At 41.3% G+C, this 18,139-nt stretch overlaps 1 protein-coding gene across 1 annotated transcript in view; it reads left to right on the forward strand.

Annotated features, from left to right (window-relative positions):
• The first annotated feature begins 11,848 nt into the window (after positions 1 to 11,848).
• The window catches only part of TLL1 (tolloid like 1), a 205,610-nt gene continuing 199,319 nt past the window's right edge, over positions 11,849 to 18,139 (forward strand). Inside the window, exons 1-2 of the mRNA XM_038399352.2 lie at positions 11,849 to 12,756; positions 12,997 to 13,612. Of these exons, the coding sequence (XP_038255280.1) occupies positions 13,456 to 13,612 (157 nt within the window). The 5' untranslated portion in view covers positions 11,849 to 12,756; positions 12,997 to 13,455. The remainder of the gene's footprint in view (positions 12,757 to 12,996; positions 13,613 to 18,139) is intronic.

An 18,139-nucleotide genomic window follows, 5' to 3' on the forward strand; every position in this document is an offset into this window, starting at 1 on the left:
TAATAATAAAAGATGTGTTAGATCTACAACTTATCTCTGAATGAAAGGTAGATTTGTAGTGTAGAGTCTCCTTACCTGGAAATTAGCAACACACCGGCAGTGTTTTCTAATCTGCCAATCAGAATGTTGAAAATGTGACTTAGATTAATCAACATACATTTTCCAAATAATTATTTACATAGTACACAAAAACATTACAATACAATCCTGTTCATTTTTACTTCATGGGACCAAAATGCTTAACCATAGTATAATTATGTCACCTGGAGTTTTGCAGGGTCTTAAAGGTCTCACAGGGCATGTCTTCTTTAAAGGCATATCCAACCGGCTCTCTCCTCCTTCATCCAAGACCCCATTTTCCCAAAAGCTTCAGATCAATATTCCCAGCTGAGAGGTAGAGAAGAATAATTATCCCTCTCCCCCATGGTTTCAGCACCCATGGTTGTATATGTATATACATACTAAATCAAAGCGTAACAGTGTACCTAACAAAAAATGCTAAATATATGCAATATGACCAAGTTGGGTTGCTAAGGGAAACCTCATTTTTACTTTTCTGTCTTTCATGGCTTAAATTTTCAGCCATTCATGTATATTTTTGAACCAGAAGCCTCTGTCATAAGCAGATGTAACTCCATTATGTAGATGGAATTGAACGGGAGCATACTGGTGGAAAAACTGACCTCCAATCTAGGATGCAGTAAAATGAATTTATGGTCTGAGTTTTTTTGTTACACTACCAAGTAAACACTTTTCTGGTCTTCCTAATGAAGATTAAGGCCTTATTGAAAAGGCATAGGCATTATTTTGTGCACAGACCTAGTTACATAGATATGATTGCTGAAGTGTAACCTACAGCTTCCTTTATTAATGTTAACGTAAAGAGTGGATTTTGTTCCTCACACTTCTTCTTCACTGACAACATTATTTCATAAACATTTTTTTCTACTGTTGCAATATAATAAAACCATTTTTAATAAGACTAGAAGCAGCATATTAATTATATTATTTTCTAGTAACTATTCGGTAACTTACTACTGGTACATTTTTGTCTTCTCCAACTTGTGTCCTGGAAATAGTTAATGCATTGCAAGGACCTCACTGTGCTTGCCAGCTCCCTAAGAAGTCCCCAGGCAGGTACAATAGGAGCAGAGGCTGGAGGCGAAGAGCCTGCTGCTATTGACAAACTTTGGCTTTCACTAGGGGTCGCAGGATGTCAAAAAATCAATCTGCCAGCAAGGACAAGGCTGCCATATCCAATCTGTGCAAAGCAGCTTGAATGCAATCATTTGCAAACTGAGAGTAATCCTTTGGAAAGCACGTAAATTAGGACAGCACATTAGGGCCATACATTTTCCTCTATCCTGGTGGCGCTGGTTCTAGATGAAACCTTGAGTATGCAGAATATTAGCCTGAAGTCTTGGGAAAAGCCATCTGATTTTTAACAAATATATGCAGTAGATCAACTGCAGGAAATCTCTCAAATTGACACAGAGAAGAGAGATTTTCTTTGCTGCTGCATTTAATCAGGATATTAACTAAAGATTTGGTCAAACTCCTTATATCATATAATGTCATTTTTAGTAACCAGTGACACACACTACTGTAAATGAATAATACATTTGGTTCATATATGCAGATCTCTCTCTTAGGATCATGTCACTCAGAGGCACTGCTGTTGCTGCAGTTTTAGAGCACGATATCTGAGTAGCACGTTTGGAGTTCCTCTATACAATATTTGATCAATTTCATTTCTAACCATTTACTTTATAAAGTATTGATATTAAAACACAATCCCAGCTAAGACTCTCAAAAGAGAGAGTTTCTATATCTCTTCATTACTTTAAAAACAAATCACTTGTTTTTCATACTACAAGCTTGTCATTTTAATAACAGAGTGAATCCTTAACTTGCTTTTCTAATATCCTAGGGAAACAGACACTCAGTCACTGTAGTGATGGGGGCTATATAAGTACTAGATAGAAACAGATACAAATATACAAGAGGTTGAGAATGAAACTAAAGTGGTCATTTTTTTTATTGAGGAAAACAGAATTTGGAGTCTGGGTGGGGAAATCCTCTCAATACATCAAGCTATCCTTTTCTGAATTTATTGAACATCAAAATGTCAGATGCTGCTTTCAGTAAATATATTCTGGCCCAATTCACTGTGTTCTTTCTTTTAAGTATCAGAATGAAAATGAATGAACAGAAGACTCAGATTTGTGAAGAGAGGTGAGAGAGGGGAAAAAATAGCAGACCTCTGCTTATCTGCCTGTGTAAACACAGATAATTAAATATATTGGGGGGGGGAGAGGGAGGGGAATATGATATATTTTCGCAAGTTGAGGATGATTCTTGTAACTCCAAAGTGTCAGAGTTTGATAAGCTTATCCCCTAAAAGCAGGAAGATTTCTGTCAATTCCCACTGTTATGTATTTCATTTAGGAAACGTAGGTGAAATTTGGGATTTTATGTTAGAATTTGTCCTTCATTTGGTGTTTGAAGTTGTGCTTTAGAACATTTACATGTAGCCTGTCCTGTAAATTATTACTGGCAACTTATGACTGTTGCTGTTGTAAATGCAGTATCCACAGAAATCACAGATTGCACTGTGGCAGGATGGATCAAACATGCAGCTAGTGGTTTCTACTTGTTGGAAAGTATAGAAAGTGATTTTTTTAACATGCCCAAGAAATCAAAACATCACAATCCTTTTGTTTCTATTGCATTTCAGTATAAATATAGTTAAAAAGCTGCTCCTGATTATTGTGGTAACATTTTACAAAATGATAAACTCAAATGCCAAATTTAGATCTTGACCCAAATTTCACAAAGCCCTAGGTTCTGATTTGTGGCTCCAGTTCAACACATTATGGAGATAAAGACTAGATGTGAAATGTGTGTCCAGGTCAGGATTTGAATTCTGGATGGGTCTGGAAATCAGATTTTGGTTTGGGCCAATTATAATATTGGTATTTCTTTGCCATCAATCATCCATATTTCTTTGATACCTCTACTATCCTCCAATATGTAGTTTCATAGGAAGGTAAAAAAGAAATATTTCAAAAATATATTTTTCATAAACAGTATGGACCTAGTTCTGCAGCTGCTCAAAGTGGAAGGCCACTGAAGTAATAGAATAATTGGGCTCTGCAATATGTGTATATACTATACATATTTTATGTGTGTATGTTATTATATGTATAGTTTACATCAAATATTCATTGGTGGTTGGGTATATAGCACAAAACTATTGCTTTGATGATTGAAAAAAAATCTCTCTCTGAGTTACAGTAAAATGCCTAAATCTTCAGATGCGGGTTATTAATTATTAGCACTTGGCACACTAGTGTCTCATACAAGAAGCTTTATACAGCACATCCTAGGAAAGAGGCCCATAATAATAAAAGAGAATAATACACACAGTACAAGTAGTACTATAGAGCAGCTGGATTCTATGGATAACATTTAAATTAATTTTGCCATAGATATTCATGATTTTTATAGTATTGTACATCAGAAAAAGATGTCCTGGAGTTGATCTACACTAGAAACCTAGCTACACCTACCTACGTTGCTCAGGGGAGGGAAAATTCCTACCCCTGAGAGACGTAGTTAAACCGACCTCAGCCCCGGCGTAGACAGCGCGAGGTCAATTCTTCCACCAATTTAGCTTCAATCTCTCAGAGAGGTGGATTTACAACAGCAATGGAAGAACCCTTTCCATCATTGTGGTGTCTACATTGCAGCGCTACAGTGACACAGTGATGCAGCTATGCCTCTCAATTGTTTTTAGACTAGACGCACCCTAAGTCACACCATTTATATGATGTTTTTCTGGAACAAAATCATCAGAGCTCTGCGTTCTGAGCCCCAAAGGCATCATACACCGTATTAGTCAAATGTATGTCTAGGTAATTTCTATTGTATGTGAGAGAAGAAAGAGATTGCAGTGTAGCTAACTTTATATAAATGTTGTTGCTGCCAGCAGAACAAGACCCACAACAGATGACACTGTGGTCATTGATAAAGTGTGTATCTAATTTTCTCAACCTTTTCCATAAGACAACTGGTAGAGTCTTCCAAGTTCTGGGGGTAGTGATGTGCTTTATTTATTACTGGTGATCTGGAGTTTTAACAGTCCATTGTATTTGTTCAGACGGACTAATTAGAAATTAGCTACCCTATTTATATTGAGGTTCTCATCTTCATTCATAGATACTAGAGTTGGAGAAGATATCTTCCTGTCCCCAGGCACCACTGCAGGATTATTTTCATAACTTTCTTCCTTTCCTAGTTTTGCCTTGAATATTTCCATTTATGTTGATTCCATATGTGAAACCTCTTGGCAAGCTTCCTTGTGTACACCTATTTACTTTAGAATATTTATCAAAGAATTTGTTGATAGCCTATTTTAATATCCAAAAGGTTGATCATGCAAATCAAGTTAGAGGTTCTCATCTGAATTGCATTCCGCTCAAAACTGCTGATCCAATTCTGCAAGGTGCTGAGCATCCTCAGCAACCAGGAAGTGACTGGAAGTTGGGAGTGCTCAGTACCTTGTGAGATCAGGCCCATTGTGGGTTTTATCCTGTAAAAGGTTAGCCACTAGGTTTGATTTTTTGAAATTGATATTTCGACAATATGCTGAATACTGAAGGGAAGAATGAACCCTGTACATTTACACGTCATTCCCATAACAATGTTTAATTATAGATCTGGAGTGCACAGAATTCAAAACATAGCTACTTAAACCAATATTATTTTCACGCCTATTATTTGAGGGCATGCTGTTGTCACTCAGTAGAACCCTGATAGGCAATAAATAAGAGCTAAAAAATCAGGTACAACCTCGGTAGGCCAGATTCTGCCACCCTCACTAACTTTGAGTATCACTTTTCACAAAAAGCCTCAGTAAAATCAGTGGAACCACTTCTGTTGATGCTGCTCTATGTAAGTGAGAGTGGCAGAATCTAGCCTACTGAGGCTGAAACAGACATAGGATGCTTTTGCCCTACAATTGTTGTTGTTATTTGTTTATTTACTGAGTGCTGTCAGTGTGCTTGGCATTGCACAAATTTATTTTGTGGCAAACTCAGCCTAAATTCAGCATACACTCTCAGTCTATGATTCTTATATAGTTACATGACTGAATATGAAGTTGGTTTAAAACATTCTATTGCTTGCGGGCAATTAAGATTTCAATGATTACTGGAGAAATAGATAATTCCAATTCAACTCCTTTGGATTATTTGAAATATTGTAGATTTTACAGTAATTGCTTGAAGGTGACATATAATTAAGTATACTAACTAAACATTTGTTCAGTTCAGACTTAGTCAAGATTGATTTTTTTGCCAAAGAGTTAAGATGTTGTCTCAGTATTAATATTTTTGTGGAACGGATGCTATTAGTACTGAATAATCTAGAATTGTAACTAAAAATTTATTACAGAAGCAATTTTTTTCAACATTAAAATGAAAGTCTTAAACAACTTTTTAAAAGGACCACAGTGCTGTGACTGTAAAAGTGAACAATAGACATAGCATCATTTTTATAGACATAACTTATTACTATTCCAAAATGGAAGAACATTCATTGTATTCTCAAAGAAATGACAAAGTTTACAAACTCAAAATCCAAAATAGCTAATATGGTGTCCTGTCCGGGTCCTGTTGAAGTTAATGGACATTTTGCTATTGATTTAAGAGGCAACAGGACTAGGTAAAGTTGAGGGCCAAATCTTGCTTCTTTACATATTTTCACAAATAGTTCTATAGGCTTCATGAATAAGGTAAGCAGGAATTGGCCTGAGTGTGCTATGTGTCAGAGGTTAAAATAATATAAGTCTACTAGTAACCACTGTTAAGTGTATTAAATTCACTGAGCAAATATTTAGATTTGAATCTTTATCTGGCAATCTACATTTCCTTTCAGAGTCAGAAAACCTAATGAAGGACAACAAATCAGCAAAAATTGGCGTTTATGCCCACTGTTTATTAATTAAAAGGATGGCAATTTGTCTCCTAAAACTCAGAATACAGATCTGTGAGTGTGCTCCAGACAAGCGTATACTTAAGATAATCTGACCCCTTTAACTTTGAACATTGCTTCCCAATTAAGCTCCTCTGGCCCTGGATCTAAATAGCTGTCCACAGCTGCTGCAAATTGATTTATTCCCTGAGGAGAGTCAGGGATGCTGACCAAACACCAGAGAACAGCGGTTTCTGATTTAAATATTTGTACCAAACAATCTGTTTTATGCTTATTTGCTTGTTTTACCATCCACACAAGTTTTACAGCTAAGCTTGTGTTTATTTTTACATTTTATATAATATAAGAAAAGAAGAGAGGATACAATCATCATATTTTAGGTGTAGCTGGGAGCACTGCCCATTATTAAGGTTGCCTGACACTTCCTATTATTAGACTTTGTTTTTACTTACTTATAACTTTGCTGAACTTTAAGCATTTGGGCTGAAATTTTCCGTGCTGGGTGTCTCCCTCAGATTGATTTTTTTTTTAATATCAGCCAATATGGTCCAGCTATTTCTTAGAATGAGGTCAGGGAAAAGGATGTAGTTTTGCCCATGTTAGAAATTAGTAACCTTTTCTTCAAACAGCTGTAGCTCCACCATGTTTTGGAACAGGGACTTGACATTTGGCATGCGGGTGGCCTTTCTGTCAGGGATGCGACTTTTGCTATCCCTATGAAAATAGGCCCAAATTTGGTCAAGTTATAAACCTTTGAAAAATCTGTTGCACATGCTCAGTAGAAACTTCTTAGATTTTAGGGGCTAAATTCCTTGCAGATTCCATCTGCACTGGGCATGCTCCAGCTCAGGAATGAGCTGGATTTTCCCTGCCATTGTAGATCTGGATAGTTGACCATGCTAGGTGTAGGTCCAGGTACCTTCGTTGAGAGCAGGGAGACTCTCTCCTGTGCTCTCAGTGACCCACCTGGTGGGCCTAGACAGACTGGAAGAGGAAACTGCCTGATTTGAATATAGAGGGGAAAACAGCTGGACTGGCAGAAGGGCTATGGAAACTAGACTGGGACAAGGAGCCTGGGGGTGGGGGCGTGTATTCAACTGGGACTGGAAGGTGGTGGGAAGAGGAGAGGGAAACTGGGATCTGGGGTGTGGTGGGAGGCTGTGCTGTGCTGGGCAAGGAAACTGACAGTGAAAAACAATGGGGCCGGGAGGAAGAGGTGAAGGGGGTGGGGAGATGGATCCGATGAAGAACTGAGGTGCATGGCAAGAATTGGCACTGACTAAGCAAAGAGATTGGGATAAGGAGTGGGGGGTGTAAGGACACTGAGATTGGGGAGAGAGCCTGGACAGGGAGATTGGAATTGGGAGCCAGTGAGGACCAGGGTGATGGGGTTGCTAGGCACAGAGGCTGTGGACAAGGAGTTAGGTGGTGGGGTCGTGGTGAAACTGGGAATGGCTGGACAAGGAGACTGAGAATGGGAGTGTGGAGGTGGTGAGACTAGGACTTGCTGGGCAAGAACTAGGATCAGACTTTTTAGTGGAGATTGGGAGTGACTAGATGAGGAGAATGGGCTGGGCTGAGGAGCCAGGGGTGGGGAAGAGACAGGACAGGGACAGGGCAAAAGAGGGAATAGGCAGAAGAGTCTGTGTCCATAGATTACACTCCATTCCAGAGCCCGGAATGAAACACAAGATTCCTGAATGTCACCATTCCTCTGCTGTCAGCAAATATCTGTGAAACCCTCTGGCAAAGCATCTCATCCTCTTCTAGTGCTGGTCCACATGGAGGATGACAAACTACTACTGCTATCAGTTACTCCATTGCTTCAGAAAAAAGAAAAGGAGTACTTGTGGCACCTTAGAGACTAACAAATTTATTAGAGCATAAGCTTTCATGAGCTACAGCTCACTTCATCGGATGCATTACATCTGTAGCTCACGAAAGCTTATGCTCTAATAAATTTGTTAGTCTCTAAGGTGCCACAAGTACTCCTTTTCTTTTTGCGAATACAGACTAACACGGCTGCTACTCTGAAATCCATTGCTTCAGGTGGCAGAGATCTGTGTGATGGATCTAAAAATTGCCCGTGCAACCATAATTTGGTCCCCTTATTCATATGCATGATGATAGTCTTTAATTACATTATCCCATACTATTTTTTCCATAGGACCCCTCCCTGATTCAGTGCTTTATTTGTTGCAGAAGTTGGAAGGTGTGTAGAAATGAGGAAGGAAGAGAAAAGACAATCTCACGGTTAAGACAGTTAAATACTACCCTAGAGAATCGAATTCTACTCCTGCCTGTGATGTAGAGAGACAGAGAGAGAACTTCATTGAATTCACTCTCTTAGGCTCCTTTGAAAATCCGGCCAAAGTCTCTGCCCCAAGGAGTTCATGATTTATGGCCCCAGTCCTTCAATGGTTTAGGCATGTGCTTAACTTTATACTGTAAGTAATCCCATTGATTTCAATAGGACTGTACTGTGCTCTGCAGATATGCAGGGGAACACACACCCAGTTTGGGTAGAGAGAGACATGCTTGCTCTGCTCCAGCTAGCATGCTAAAAATAGCAGTGTAGCCAGTTGTAGTGTGAACACTTTAGTTGTAGTGTGAGCCAGTTGTAGTGTGAGCACCTCCCAGAGTACAACCCCTCCCCAACCCCGGGTATGTACTTGGGCAACTGGCCCAAGCCACTGTTGTGCTACCCTTAGCTCGAGCAGAGATAGTGTGTGTGTCCTCACCGAGAAACGTGTACCAAGCTGCAGTATAAACATACTCTCAGAGCTCAGTGCAGAATTGAGGCCTAAGCAGCAGACACACAGACAAAGGAGGAGGGGTGTGTGTGACAAAAATGATTGAGCAGTAATGTTTCAGGGTTATCTTTTCAGTTCCATGTTTGGTGAGTTTCTTTTGGTTTTGTTAGTTTATTTCGTGGTGGAAGAGAACCTCTCTAGCCCTGCTCCAGTGAATTATATTGAGACAGGATGACAGAAGTATGCCACCACCACCTATTCTGTATATCATTTATACTATAGCATTTTCAGTATTGTTTGGTTTATAACATATTCAACATTTTGATGAAAAGTGGAAATGCTGCAGGTTGGGATTTTTGTTGTTGCAACTACTGTTGTGTTCCTTTGGTTGGTTTTCTTCCAGCTTATGCGGTCTGTCTCTTTGGCTACGTGTTGGTTTCTTTGGAAACGGCTGTAGGATGGATTTTGATTGATTGATTGTGTTGTCACATGGATTGTCAGCATTGTGAGCATTTTGGAGTGGCAGAGATATATGTGTGATAGTCCCCCTTGTTTAAAGTGGTGTTTTTTAAATTGTGCAGCCACAAACAAGCTATACTGAATATGGGGAAGATTACACTTCTGAAAGTTTTTATTAAGAAATAATGATGTAATCAAATTATTTAAGTAAACCGTGAAAATAATTTCTATTAATGTGAGGAAGGATTTTCTAAAGTGATTGATGCAAGTAGTAGTATACATTTATTATTTCTCTATCTTACATTTTTCTAGAATACCCATGACTGTGATATCTAAGTGCTATGAACTGTTATAAATGTCAAGAGCTTTACATTTAAATCAGAATTATTAATTTAATCTGTAGTTGTTATGGATAACAAACACAAAGCAGATCTTGTCCTGAACCTGTAAATCACATTTACTTGATCTTCACACATCATACATTTACATTTTATCCCCATCTACTGTGACAAGCCAGAGGATCTATTTCTATGTCTTTGGCACAGGTGTATGCATGGGTCTCTTTCTTATCTTGGGTAGAATTCTACCAGGCAAGCTGTCCTCAAGCCTGTTAGTGGATAGTGCTGTTCTGATGTTTCTGGTGACGCTGAGGTCAGGGGCAGATTGTCGGCTGGAGGCTAAGGGTGACGTCAGTGCGTACCTTGCTGAGAGAGTTAATCTCCCACTGGCAGAGAGAGAGAGACAGTCTAATCATCTCACAGAGGAGATTGGCACATTTGGGATCACATACTGTACACTGTTTTCCCATGGCTACAAAAGAACAGGCAAATACCAAGATTACTAACACTCTACTGATACATGGGTGTGTCCGTAAATGTGTTTTATAGGTTTAAGTCAAGTTCTGTTTTGTGTTTGGGATCCACGGCAATTACAAAGAAAATCAATGTTTCAAAGGTAGGCATATCTATTTATATTTGTGTACAGAACTAGGTTTGATTAACAGGACAATAAATGAAATCTGTTTCTCTTAGGGACAAGATTACTGAAGTCCAATTTGTGAACTAAAAGAGTGACTAGTCACATTTTAGAACTATTTAGAACTATAGTATAATATAAAATAGTAGAAGTTAGGTTTTTGTTCTGATCAAGGCACACAAGCCCCCTCTGTAGAATACTGTATTTGTTAATAGATACAGCCCACCAGTCCAAAATATCATAGGGATAAAGACAAGTCATTATATTTTAGCATTTCTTTGATGGTTTTAATAGAAATGTTTTCTGATCCCTCTTTGTGAGTTGATGTGCCTGTATTCAGAACTGTTAAGAGTGCTGGTCATGGAAACTATGCTGAAAGGAGAAAAATAGCTGCTAAGTTTTTCAGGCTTGTTTGTGAGCTGATGTAACATGCTCTTCACAGGCTTCAGTAACCCACAGTGAACTGAAGTGCTGGCAAATTACCTTTTAAGAAATATTACAGCCAAATTTTTAGCAGTGTTTGCTCATTTTGAGGTGTCAACTTTGGGTTGACCAATTTGAGACCAGATGAAGCCAGAGGGAGCTGTCGGTCCTCGTCGCCTCTGAAAATAAGGCACACAATTTCTTAAGTGGGGTCCCTGAAATTGAGGTATACAAAATTAATGAATCCTTCTGGAAATGTTGATGTTCATTGATGTTTGACACTGAATGTGGTATAGGGCAGCAAGCTACCACTTCCAACTCCTTCCCAGTTTTAATTGCATTAACTGGGGGGCAGGGTATCTATCTATAGCACTGCACCAGAGCAACACCCACAGTTCATTTTTGAGGAATAAATGAATCTCACCCTGATGGGCTCAGATAAAATAGATTGACATAAACTGGATAGTGGACAGCTAGATGTGACTATTCTTTTCTTTTTTAGTAGCCAGGATTATGTAGACACAGAAAATACATTAATAACTGCAGTGAAGACAAGGGGCTCTTTTAATTAATCCAGATTTGGCTATCAGAATCACAACCCCCAGTCTCACATTTGTGTCTCCTGCTCCTCTTCCCCAAACTTCCACCACCTGAAGAAGAGCTCTGTATAAAACTGGTCTCTCTCACCAACTGGAAGCTGCTCCAATAAAAGCTATTACCTCACCCACCTTGTCTCCCAAATATCCTGGGACCAACAGGGCTATAATAACACTGCATACCTTCCTCTCATACAGCTCTAATCAGCAGCAGCCACAGCTTGAAGGTAGATCACACATCTAACTTTACAAACACTAAGCCTTGAGAAACTGCATTTGCTATAGTACTGAAGTGTAAGAAAATGAAGCAAGCACGAATAAATGTTCAGTCCAATCTGATTTTATCTATGATACCTGTGTCCCTGTCTGCACCGCACAGGAGCAGATGCATGCATCTTGTTCACATGCTAAGGAATATGGGACTATCTCTTGCCTGGGGAAGTTGTTAGGACTTTTGAGGGCTCTGATGTAAAATAAAGACAGCATCTTCACAGTCCTTTCAAAAGCCGGTGTTAAATGTGACACCATAACGAGATTTGAACAGCAGAAACTCCCAGCTACCTACCCCTTCTTTCTTCCACCCTCCTTTCCATGGAAATTTGTAAAAGGAGGAGGAGTTTGTTAGGGAAAAAAAAATCTCACCTTAGTTTACAGTTTGGGGCGTGACTGCAGGATCGGAATCACTTTGTCTCAGAGGGGGAGTTAAATAGACACATGGTATTTTTATCGCTTTAGTTTTATTCCAGCAGCACGTTTTCTTTCTTCAGGTTGGTCGGCTGAAAGGAGGCTTTGCGTGTTGATCCGTTCGGTCTGGCTTTAAGAAAAACAACAGCCCACCAACAACTCACCCTCACTGCCTGCGAGTGACTGAATACTCAGGCTGAATAATACCAAGTCGCACACTGAAGCCAAGGGGGGAAGAGAGCGAGCTGGCGCCGCTGCTTCTGCGAGAACTTTTGAAAATAAACCTTTACAACTCTCCTTCGGATCCACGTGAAAAAAGCAAAGCCGGACTGCAAGGTCTCAGCGTTGCCTGTTGCAATCTGTAATTTTTACGTTGCATTTGCCTTTTTATTTTTATTTTACTTTCATTTTGGAACTGCTTCCCCAGCTCCTTGGCTGACCTTTGGAGATCAATGGACCTTTTATATCTCCTGCCCGTATTTAAACAAACTATGGACGCTTAAACTCCCCCCACCCCCACTCCTGGGGCTAACGCTGCGCGGCGGCAGCAGAGGGAGAAGCACACAGGCACTTCTTTTGAGACGGGGGGAAAGATTGCAGGGATTTCTCCTCCTCATTTCATCCTCACGGATTCTCCCGAGTCTCCTTCGCTGCTGAGAGTTGAGCCGTGTGGTGTTTCATCTGAGTCCCGCAAGATTTCCCCTCTCTTTTTACAAACAAACAAACAAACGCAAAAACCATGTGTTGCTTATCTGTAGAGACAGCTATATGGAGAGAGAGGCATACAGTGAGTGCGTGTGTGTTTTCATAAGACTATCAAGAGAGCAGATCAGAAGCAGCCCGGATCCCGACCCTGACTGTATGAATAAGTAAGCAGGATGCTGACGATTGTTAGTTGCCTGTAAGGTTTTTTATAAGCTGGGAGGGGAGGGGGGGAGACCAGAGACACAGAGCAAAGGGGGGAAAGGGGGAAGCCCTTGCACTTTTTCTCTCCGTTCCCCTCAGTGCTGCTGCTTCTTCCCATCACCGTGAAGGGCTCTGAGGTCTGCTGTAGTGGAAATTGTTGTTAGCACCCCTCTTCTCTCTCTCTCTCTCTCGCCCGGTGGCAGTTTGCCGATGTGCACACCGGATCCATCTTCCCGCAGCAGCTGCAGCAGCAACGGGATCAGCGGAGCGCTCGGGAGGAGGCAGCCGGCGGAAAGGATCCTACTTGCCCCGGCCCCGGAGCCCTGGCAGCAGCGGCGGAAAGTTTGGCTGGGGGGTGACAGAGGCGAGAAGACGCCCTGACACAGGCGAGCTCCCTAGTCAGACTACATCCCCCCCCTCCCCCCCTGCGCCCACCCACCCGGCAACTTCTCCCCTGCAAGGGGAGGGGGTGGAGAAGGGGAAGCAACATTCTCCTTCTCTATGGTATGTCCATATGACTGGGGGCACCTAGAGACCACAGCATCTCAGCGGAGGAGAAGAGAAATTTCCCCTCCATCCCTTGCCTTCCTGTGTCGGTCCAGCGTGGACAGCAGCTCAGCCCTAGTTCCCCTCTGCCCCCTTGCCCACCTCTGTGGTAGAGGATGAAAATGCTTTGCTGGAGGGTGGCGTTGTGGCTGGCGGGGTTGACTGCCTGGGGGAAGCTCTCCTCCTGCTCTGGCCTTGATTATGACTACACTTACGATTTCAATGAAGAAGATAAAGCTGAGGCGATAGATTATAAGGATCCTTGTAAAGCCGGTAAGTGACTTCCAAGGCTAACACTGTTAACCCCCCCCCCCCCCAGGTGGTGACTTGTTCTCCTTTTCTTTCCGATCTGTGTGTGTAGGCTGGGAGCTCACCTGCTTCCTCCTCTTTGGGAGGCGAGGCCAAGGGGAAGTCTGGGCAGCAGCAGCAAGTGGAGTTGGGCTCAAGTGCTTTGCTGCGTCCCTCGGTGGGATTTCTATGGACCTGCTTTCTCAGGGCTTAGAGTTTCCACTTTCCTTGCACTTTACAACGGTGCTTGGACGACAAAGTGCTTTGAGTGCACTTTTTAGCATATGCTTCTTCCCCCGCCATGATTTATTAGAAAGCCTTGAATCCCAGAACTCATTTCCCCTGCTCTCCAGGAGGTGTTTCCAATCACTGCAGTCTTGGGGTGGGTAGAAAGGAAACCTGTAGAGAGGCTACTGGACACAACCTCATTCCTTATTGTAGCGCTATCAGAATAACTGGTCCACAAGGCTGATCGCTAAGTGCAGCTCCCCCCCCCCCCTTTATTTTCATTTACAGCGCAATATTGTTGCTGCTTCCCATCGGCAGCCACTCGATTTGGGAACAGCTGAGGGAACTTGGGAAGGTTCAAGGCCACTTTAAATATTGAAAGTGGATGACTGCAGCGAGATTAGCTCTAACGCGCCTCGCCCTGCCTTCCTTGCACAACCAAAACTACCCTTTGAAGGCAGGAGGAATGTTGGCCGTCCAGAAAGGCAGGATCGGGCCCCACATACCGTGCTGTAGGTTTGTTGGCTTCTGCTTGAGCGCCCGGGGTAGCAGGAGCTAACCCTCCCGGCTGCGGCTGCTCGCGCATGCTGTCGGCTGCCACCACGTGAGGAGGGTTCCTGTGGCCCCTCTTCCTTTCAGCAGCCTGTCTGGCTGCCTCTCTTTTCTTTCAACCTGTTTCGTGACCCATTTCTTCCATTGTTAACGGCCAGCACTCACGTTGAGCGATTACTAGGAGCAATACACTTCCCTTGTAATTCTCTCGGTCTTGCACTAAAGAGCCACCTCCAATGGGCGGCCTCTCTTTCCCCATCTTCGGCTACCAGTCGAAAGTGTCTCCCGGCTTTCCATCACCATTGTGCCGGGCTTTTAGTTAAGGAGCAGCTCTTTTTGTGGATTGACTTTGCTGGTCCATTGGATGGTCTCTTCAGACTGGTTTCCCTATGTGTATTTATGCCAGTGCTTACACAGACAGAGCTGGAGAGGAGAGTGAATGGGGGTGGGTGAAGGGATGACTACATTTAAACCACATTCGTTGGTTGTATTAATTATATAGTTGACTAGTATTTGTTGTGGTTCAATGTAGGCAGGTTGGTAGCCACAGCCAAATAGAAATCTGGGCTGTCTGTATTGTGTCTACTGATCTGTCTCTAGAAATAACCTCCTTTCTTTATTCCCAATTAGACTTCTTGTCATTTCCCTTTGCAAAGAGAAGACCTGGTTTTCTATAGTGTTTGCTGACTGGGTGACTTCCATTAAAGTTAATTGCAAAACTCCCATTGACTTCATTGGAACCAGGAGCAAGCTCACAAGTTACTTACAGCGTAGCAAAAAGAAAAGGAGTACTTGTGGCACCTTAGAGACTAACAAATTTATTTGAGCATAAGCTTTCATGAGTTACAACTCACTTCATCGGATGCATTCAGTGGAAGTGAGCTGTAACTCATGAAAGCTTATACTCAAATAAATTGGTTAGTCTCTGAGGTGCCACAAGTACTCCTTTTCTTTTTGCGAATACAAACTAACAGGGCTGCTACTCTGAAACCTTACAGAGTAGCAGCCGTGTTAGTCTGTATCCGCAAAAAGAACAGGAGTACTTGTGGCATCTTAGAGACTAACCAAGTTATTAGAGCATAAGCTTTCATGGGCTACAGCATCCAATGAAGTGGGCTGTTGTCTCTTTTTAAATGAAAGAGTGTTCCTTGTTCCTTGCAAATTCCTTGCAAAATTTGTTATGGACACTTGTTCTAAGTCATGGTTGTTGATTCACATCAGCCTTGGTGTAAAATAAGTGCTTTAGTTTTCTAGCTGTCTCCTTTGCATTAATTAGTTATTCTGTATCCTGAAACCTAGTTCAGCCAAAGGTTGTGTTCTCTGTGTGTATGTGGGTTTGCTGAATTTGAGGAGAATGTGGTGAATATATATGCCAAATATGCAGACACTGTTTTTCTAATCACAAAACTATTCCTTTCTGAGGTGTGAATTGCTAATATTCTTTGCTTAGAGCTGAGGAATGTACAAGTTCAAAAACAGTAGAATCAGCTGCAAACAAATCTTAATTTACTCCAATTAAAAATATGCAAGAAACTTTGTATAAAAAAGACCATTACCTACATTCTGACCACAATTGATCTGAACTCTTTTGATGTTTTCCGGAACAGGTTTTAAGTGAGATTTCATTTGTCTACACTTAGTGAAGTGAAATACTTGTTGGTTTTTTTGTGCTTTTTTGTTTCATTTTATAAAATTATGCATGTGTGAGTTTTAAATAAGAATTATAGGTAGGGAAAAAAGGAGTTGTGGCTGAAAGACAGCCGGAATGTGTTAAATGTATCAACTCTCTTTTTTGTTCCATTTTGTTTTACTTTTGAGAAGGCAGAAAGAAGGTGACTATTTGGGTCCAATTTAATATTTCATGTAAAATCAGCCATAAATATGTATTCAGTCATTATAATGATTAAAAATGAGCCTTGTTCCTACTTAGGATCTTCCCTTCCCTTAGGTGCTCAGGTAATAGTGATGAGAACCATGTAACTACTAAGATATATAGATAGATGCATGATAGACTTACATGTGTATAGGGAGGAGAAGAGGAACATGAAATATATAAGAACACTTTACAATAGCCTTTCAGCTGGAAGACATGCTGATTACAGGGGCTTAACTTGTCACATAAAACTTAAAATATAAGCTTAGCTGCATGTTCGATTTAAAATATAAAAGTGGGCATTTCCATTCTGCTTTTCTCCCAGTCAGCCACTATCATCGTGCTGTCATTTTATGGTTAGCTACTCACTGTTTTTTCATAAAAATATATAGGAAAATGTCCATAATTTCATGATCCAGTGCACACCATGAGGCAGATCCTCAGCTGGCGTAAATTGTCATAGGTCTGTTGAAGTTAATCCTCCCCCCCCCCCATCTTTTAGTAGGTTTTCTTCTTACTACAGTATCAAAGATATCAGGAGGGGGGCATATACTCTTAAGGAAGGGTCTAGCAAAATGTACTGGAAACCCACTAGTGAGAGGTCAGTGGTTTTTGGTTTTGTTTTGGGGTGCTTGCGTGAATGTGAATCTTCTTGCAGATGTGATTTCTTTCCAAGGAAGCAGGAAGAATGGGATGCACTGAAGACACTACTAGCTTGGTTCATATGCTTTCATGGCTTGTGTGGTGAAAAACTACAGAAACAGGCTACAGAAACAGGAAAAATACCCCGCACAGAAAGTACCTCTGCACTATGACACATCACTCCAACTTAATGAAAGCAGAAATACACACATCACAAGTTCTGCAGATGTGTGAAAAGGGTTGGTAGGGAGAAGTCATGTTGGTAACTATTAGCTCACGTGCATTTACAGCCCAAACTTCAGATATTGTGTGCAAGGAAAGCAGAGCATTACTTTGTTGAGAGCACCCTGAGAACCCTACCAGAAGTGGAATCAATGGCAGAAGGGCCTTGGGAAAAGGGATGCTGGGCTATGAGTGGAGCATGCTGCTGTAAGGAGGCGATGTTAAGCTTGTGATCTGTGTGGTTTCTAGTGTGTGTCCCTACTGACCTATAGCCTATGCATGCATTTTGATTCATGTCGCTTCCCCTTCTGACAAGCACCCTGCATGCTGAAACAGTGGGATGTGATGTAGCACAGTTTCTGTGCTTCTGATGCCTCACATGTTTCCTTGTTTCTCCACCGGAGAGGAACATGCTGCCCTCAGTGCTTAACACGGTAAACTCCAGTTGGGCAGTCTAGGTTTAGCTTCCAGATCTAGTTAGCTGAAAGTTGAAATACTGAAGTACTTGTGGCACCTTAGAGACTAACAAATTTATTAGAGCATAAGCTTTCATGAGCTACAGCTCACTTCATCGGATGTGGCACAAAATCTTATGCTCTAATACATTTGTTAGTCTCTAAGGTGCCACAAGTACTCCTTTTCTTTTTACGGATACAGACTAACACGGCTGCTACTCTGAAACTTGAAATACTGAGACAGTCTTCATTACAATAGCAGCAGTAATCCTGTAAAGGTGCTATGAAGAATCTAGGAATGGACATCTTATAATAAGAAGCTTTGTATAAATGGGCTGTTACTCCAGAAACAAAGTCCAGTAGTCAGCAATAAAGGGGCACCATCCACCTCGTCACATCTGGACGGTTATTTAGAAGTTTTTTCTCAGGAGTCCTGTTTGTTGCTATTGTTTTCTTTTGCTTGATTATTATAGCAGCAGCATATTTAAAAAGCAGCCAAAACCAGCTTATAATAAGCACACCAGATAAAATTTGCAGGTA

The sequence above is a fragment of the Dermochelys coriacea genome, chromosome 4, assembly GCF_009764565.3.
Source record: "Dermochelys coriacea isolate rDerCor1 chromosome 4, rDerCor1.pri.v4, whole genome shotgun sequence".
Lineage (NCBI taxonomy): Eukaryota > Metazoa > Chordata > Testudines > Dermochelyidae > Dermochelys > Dermochelys coriacea.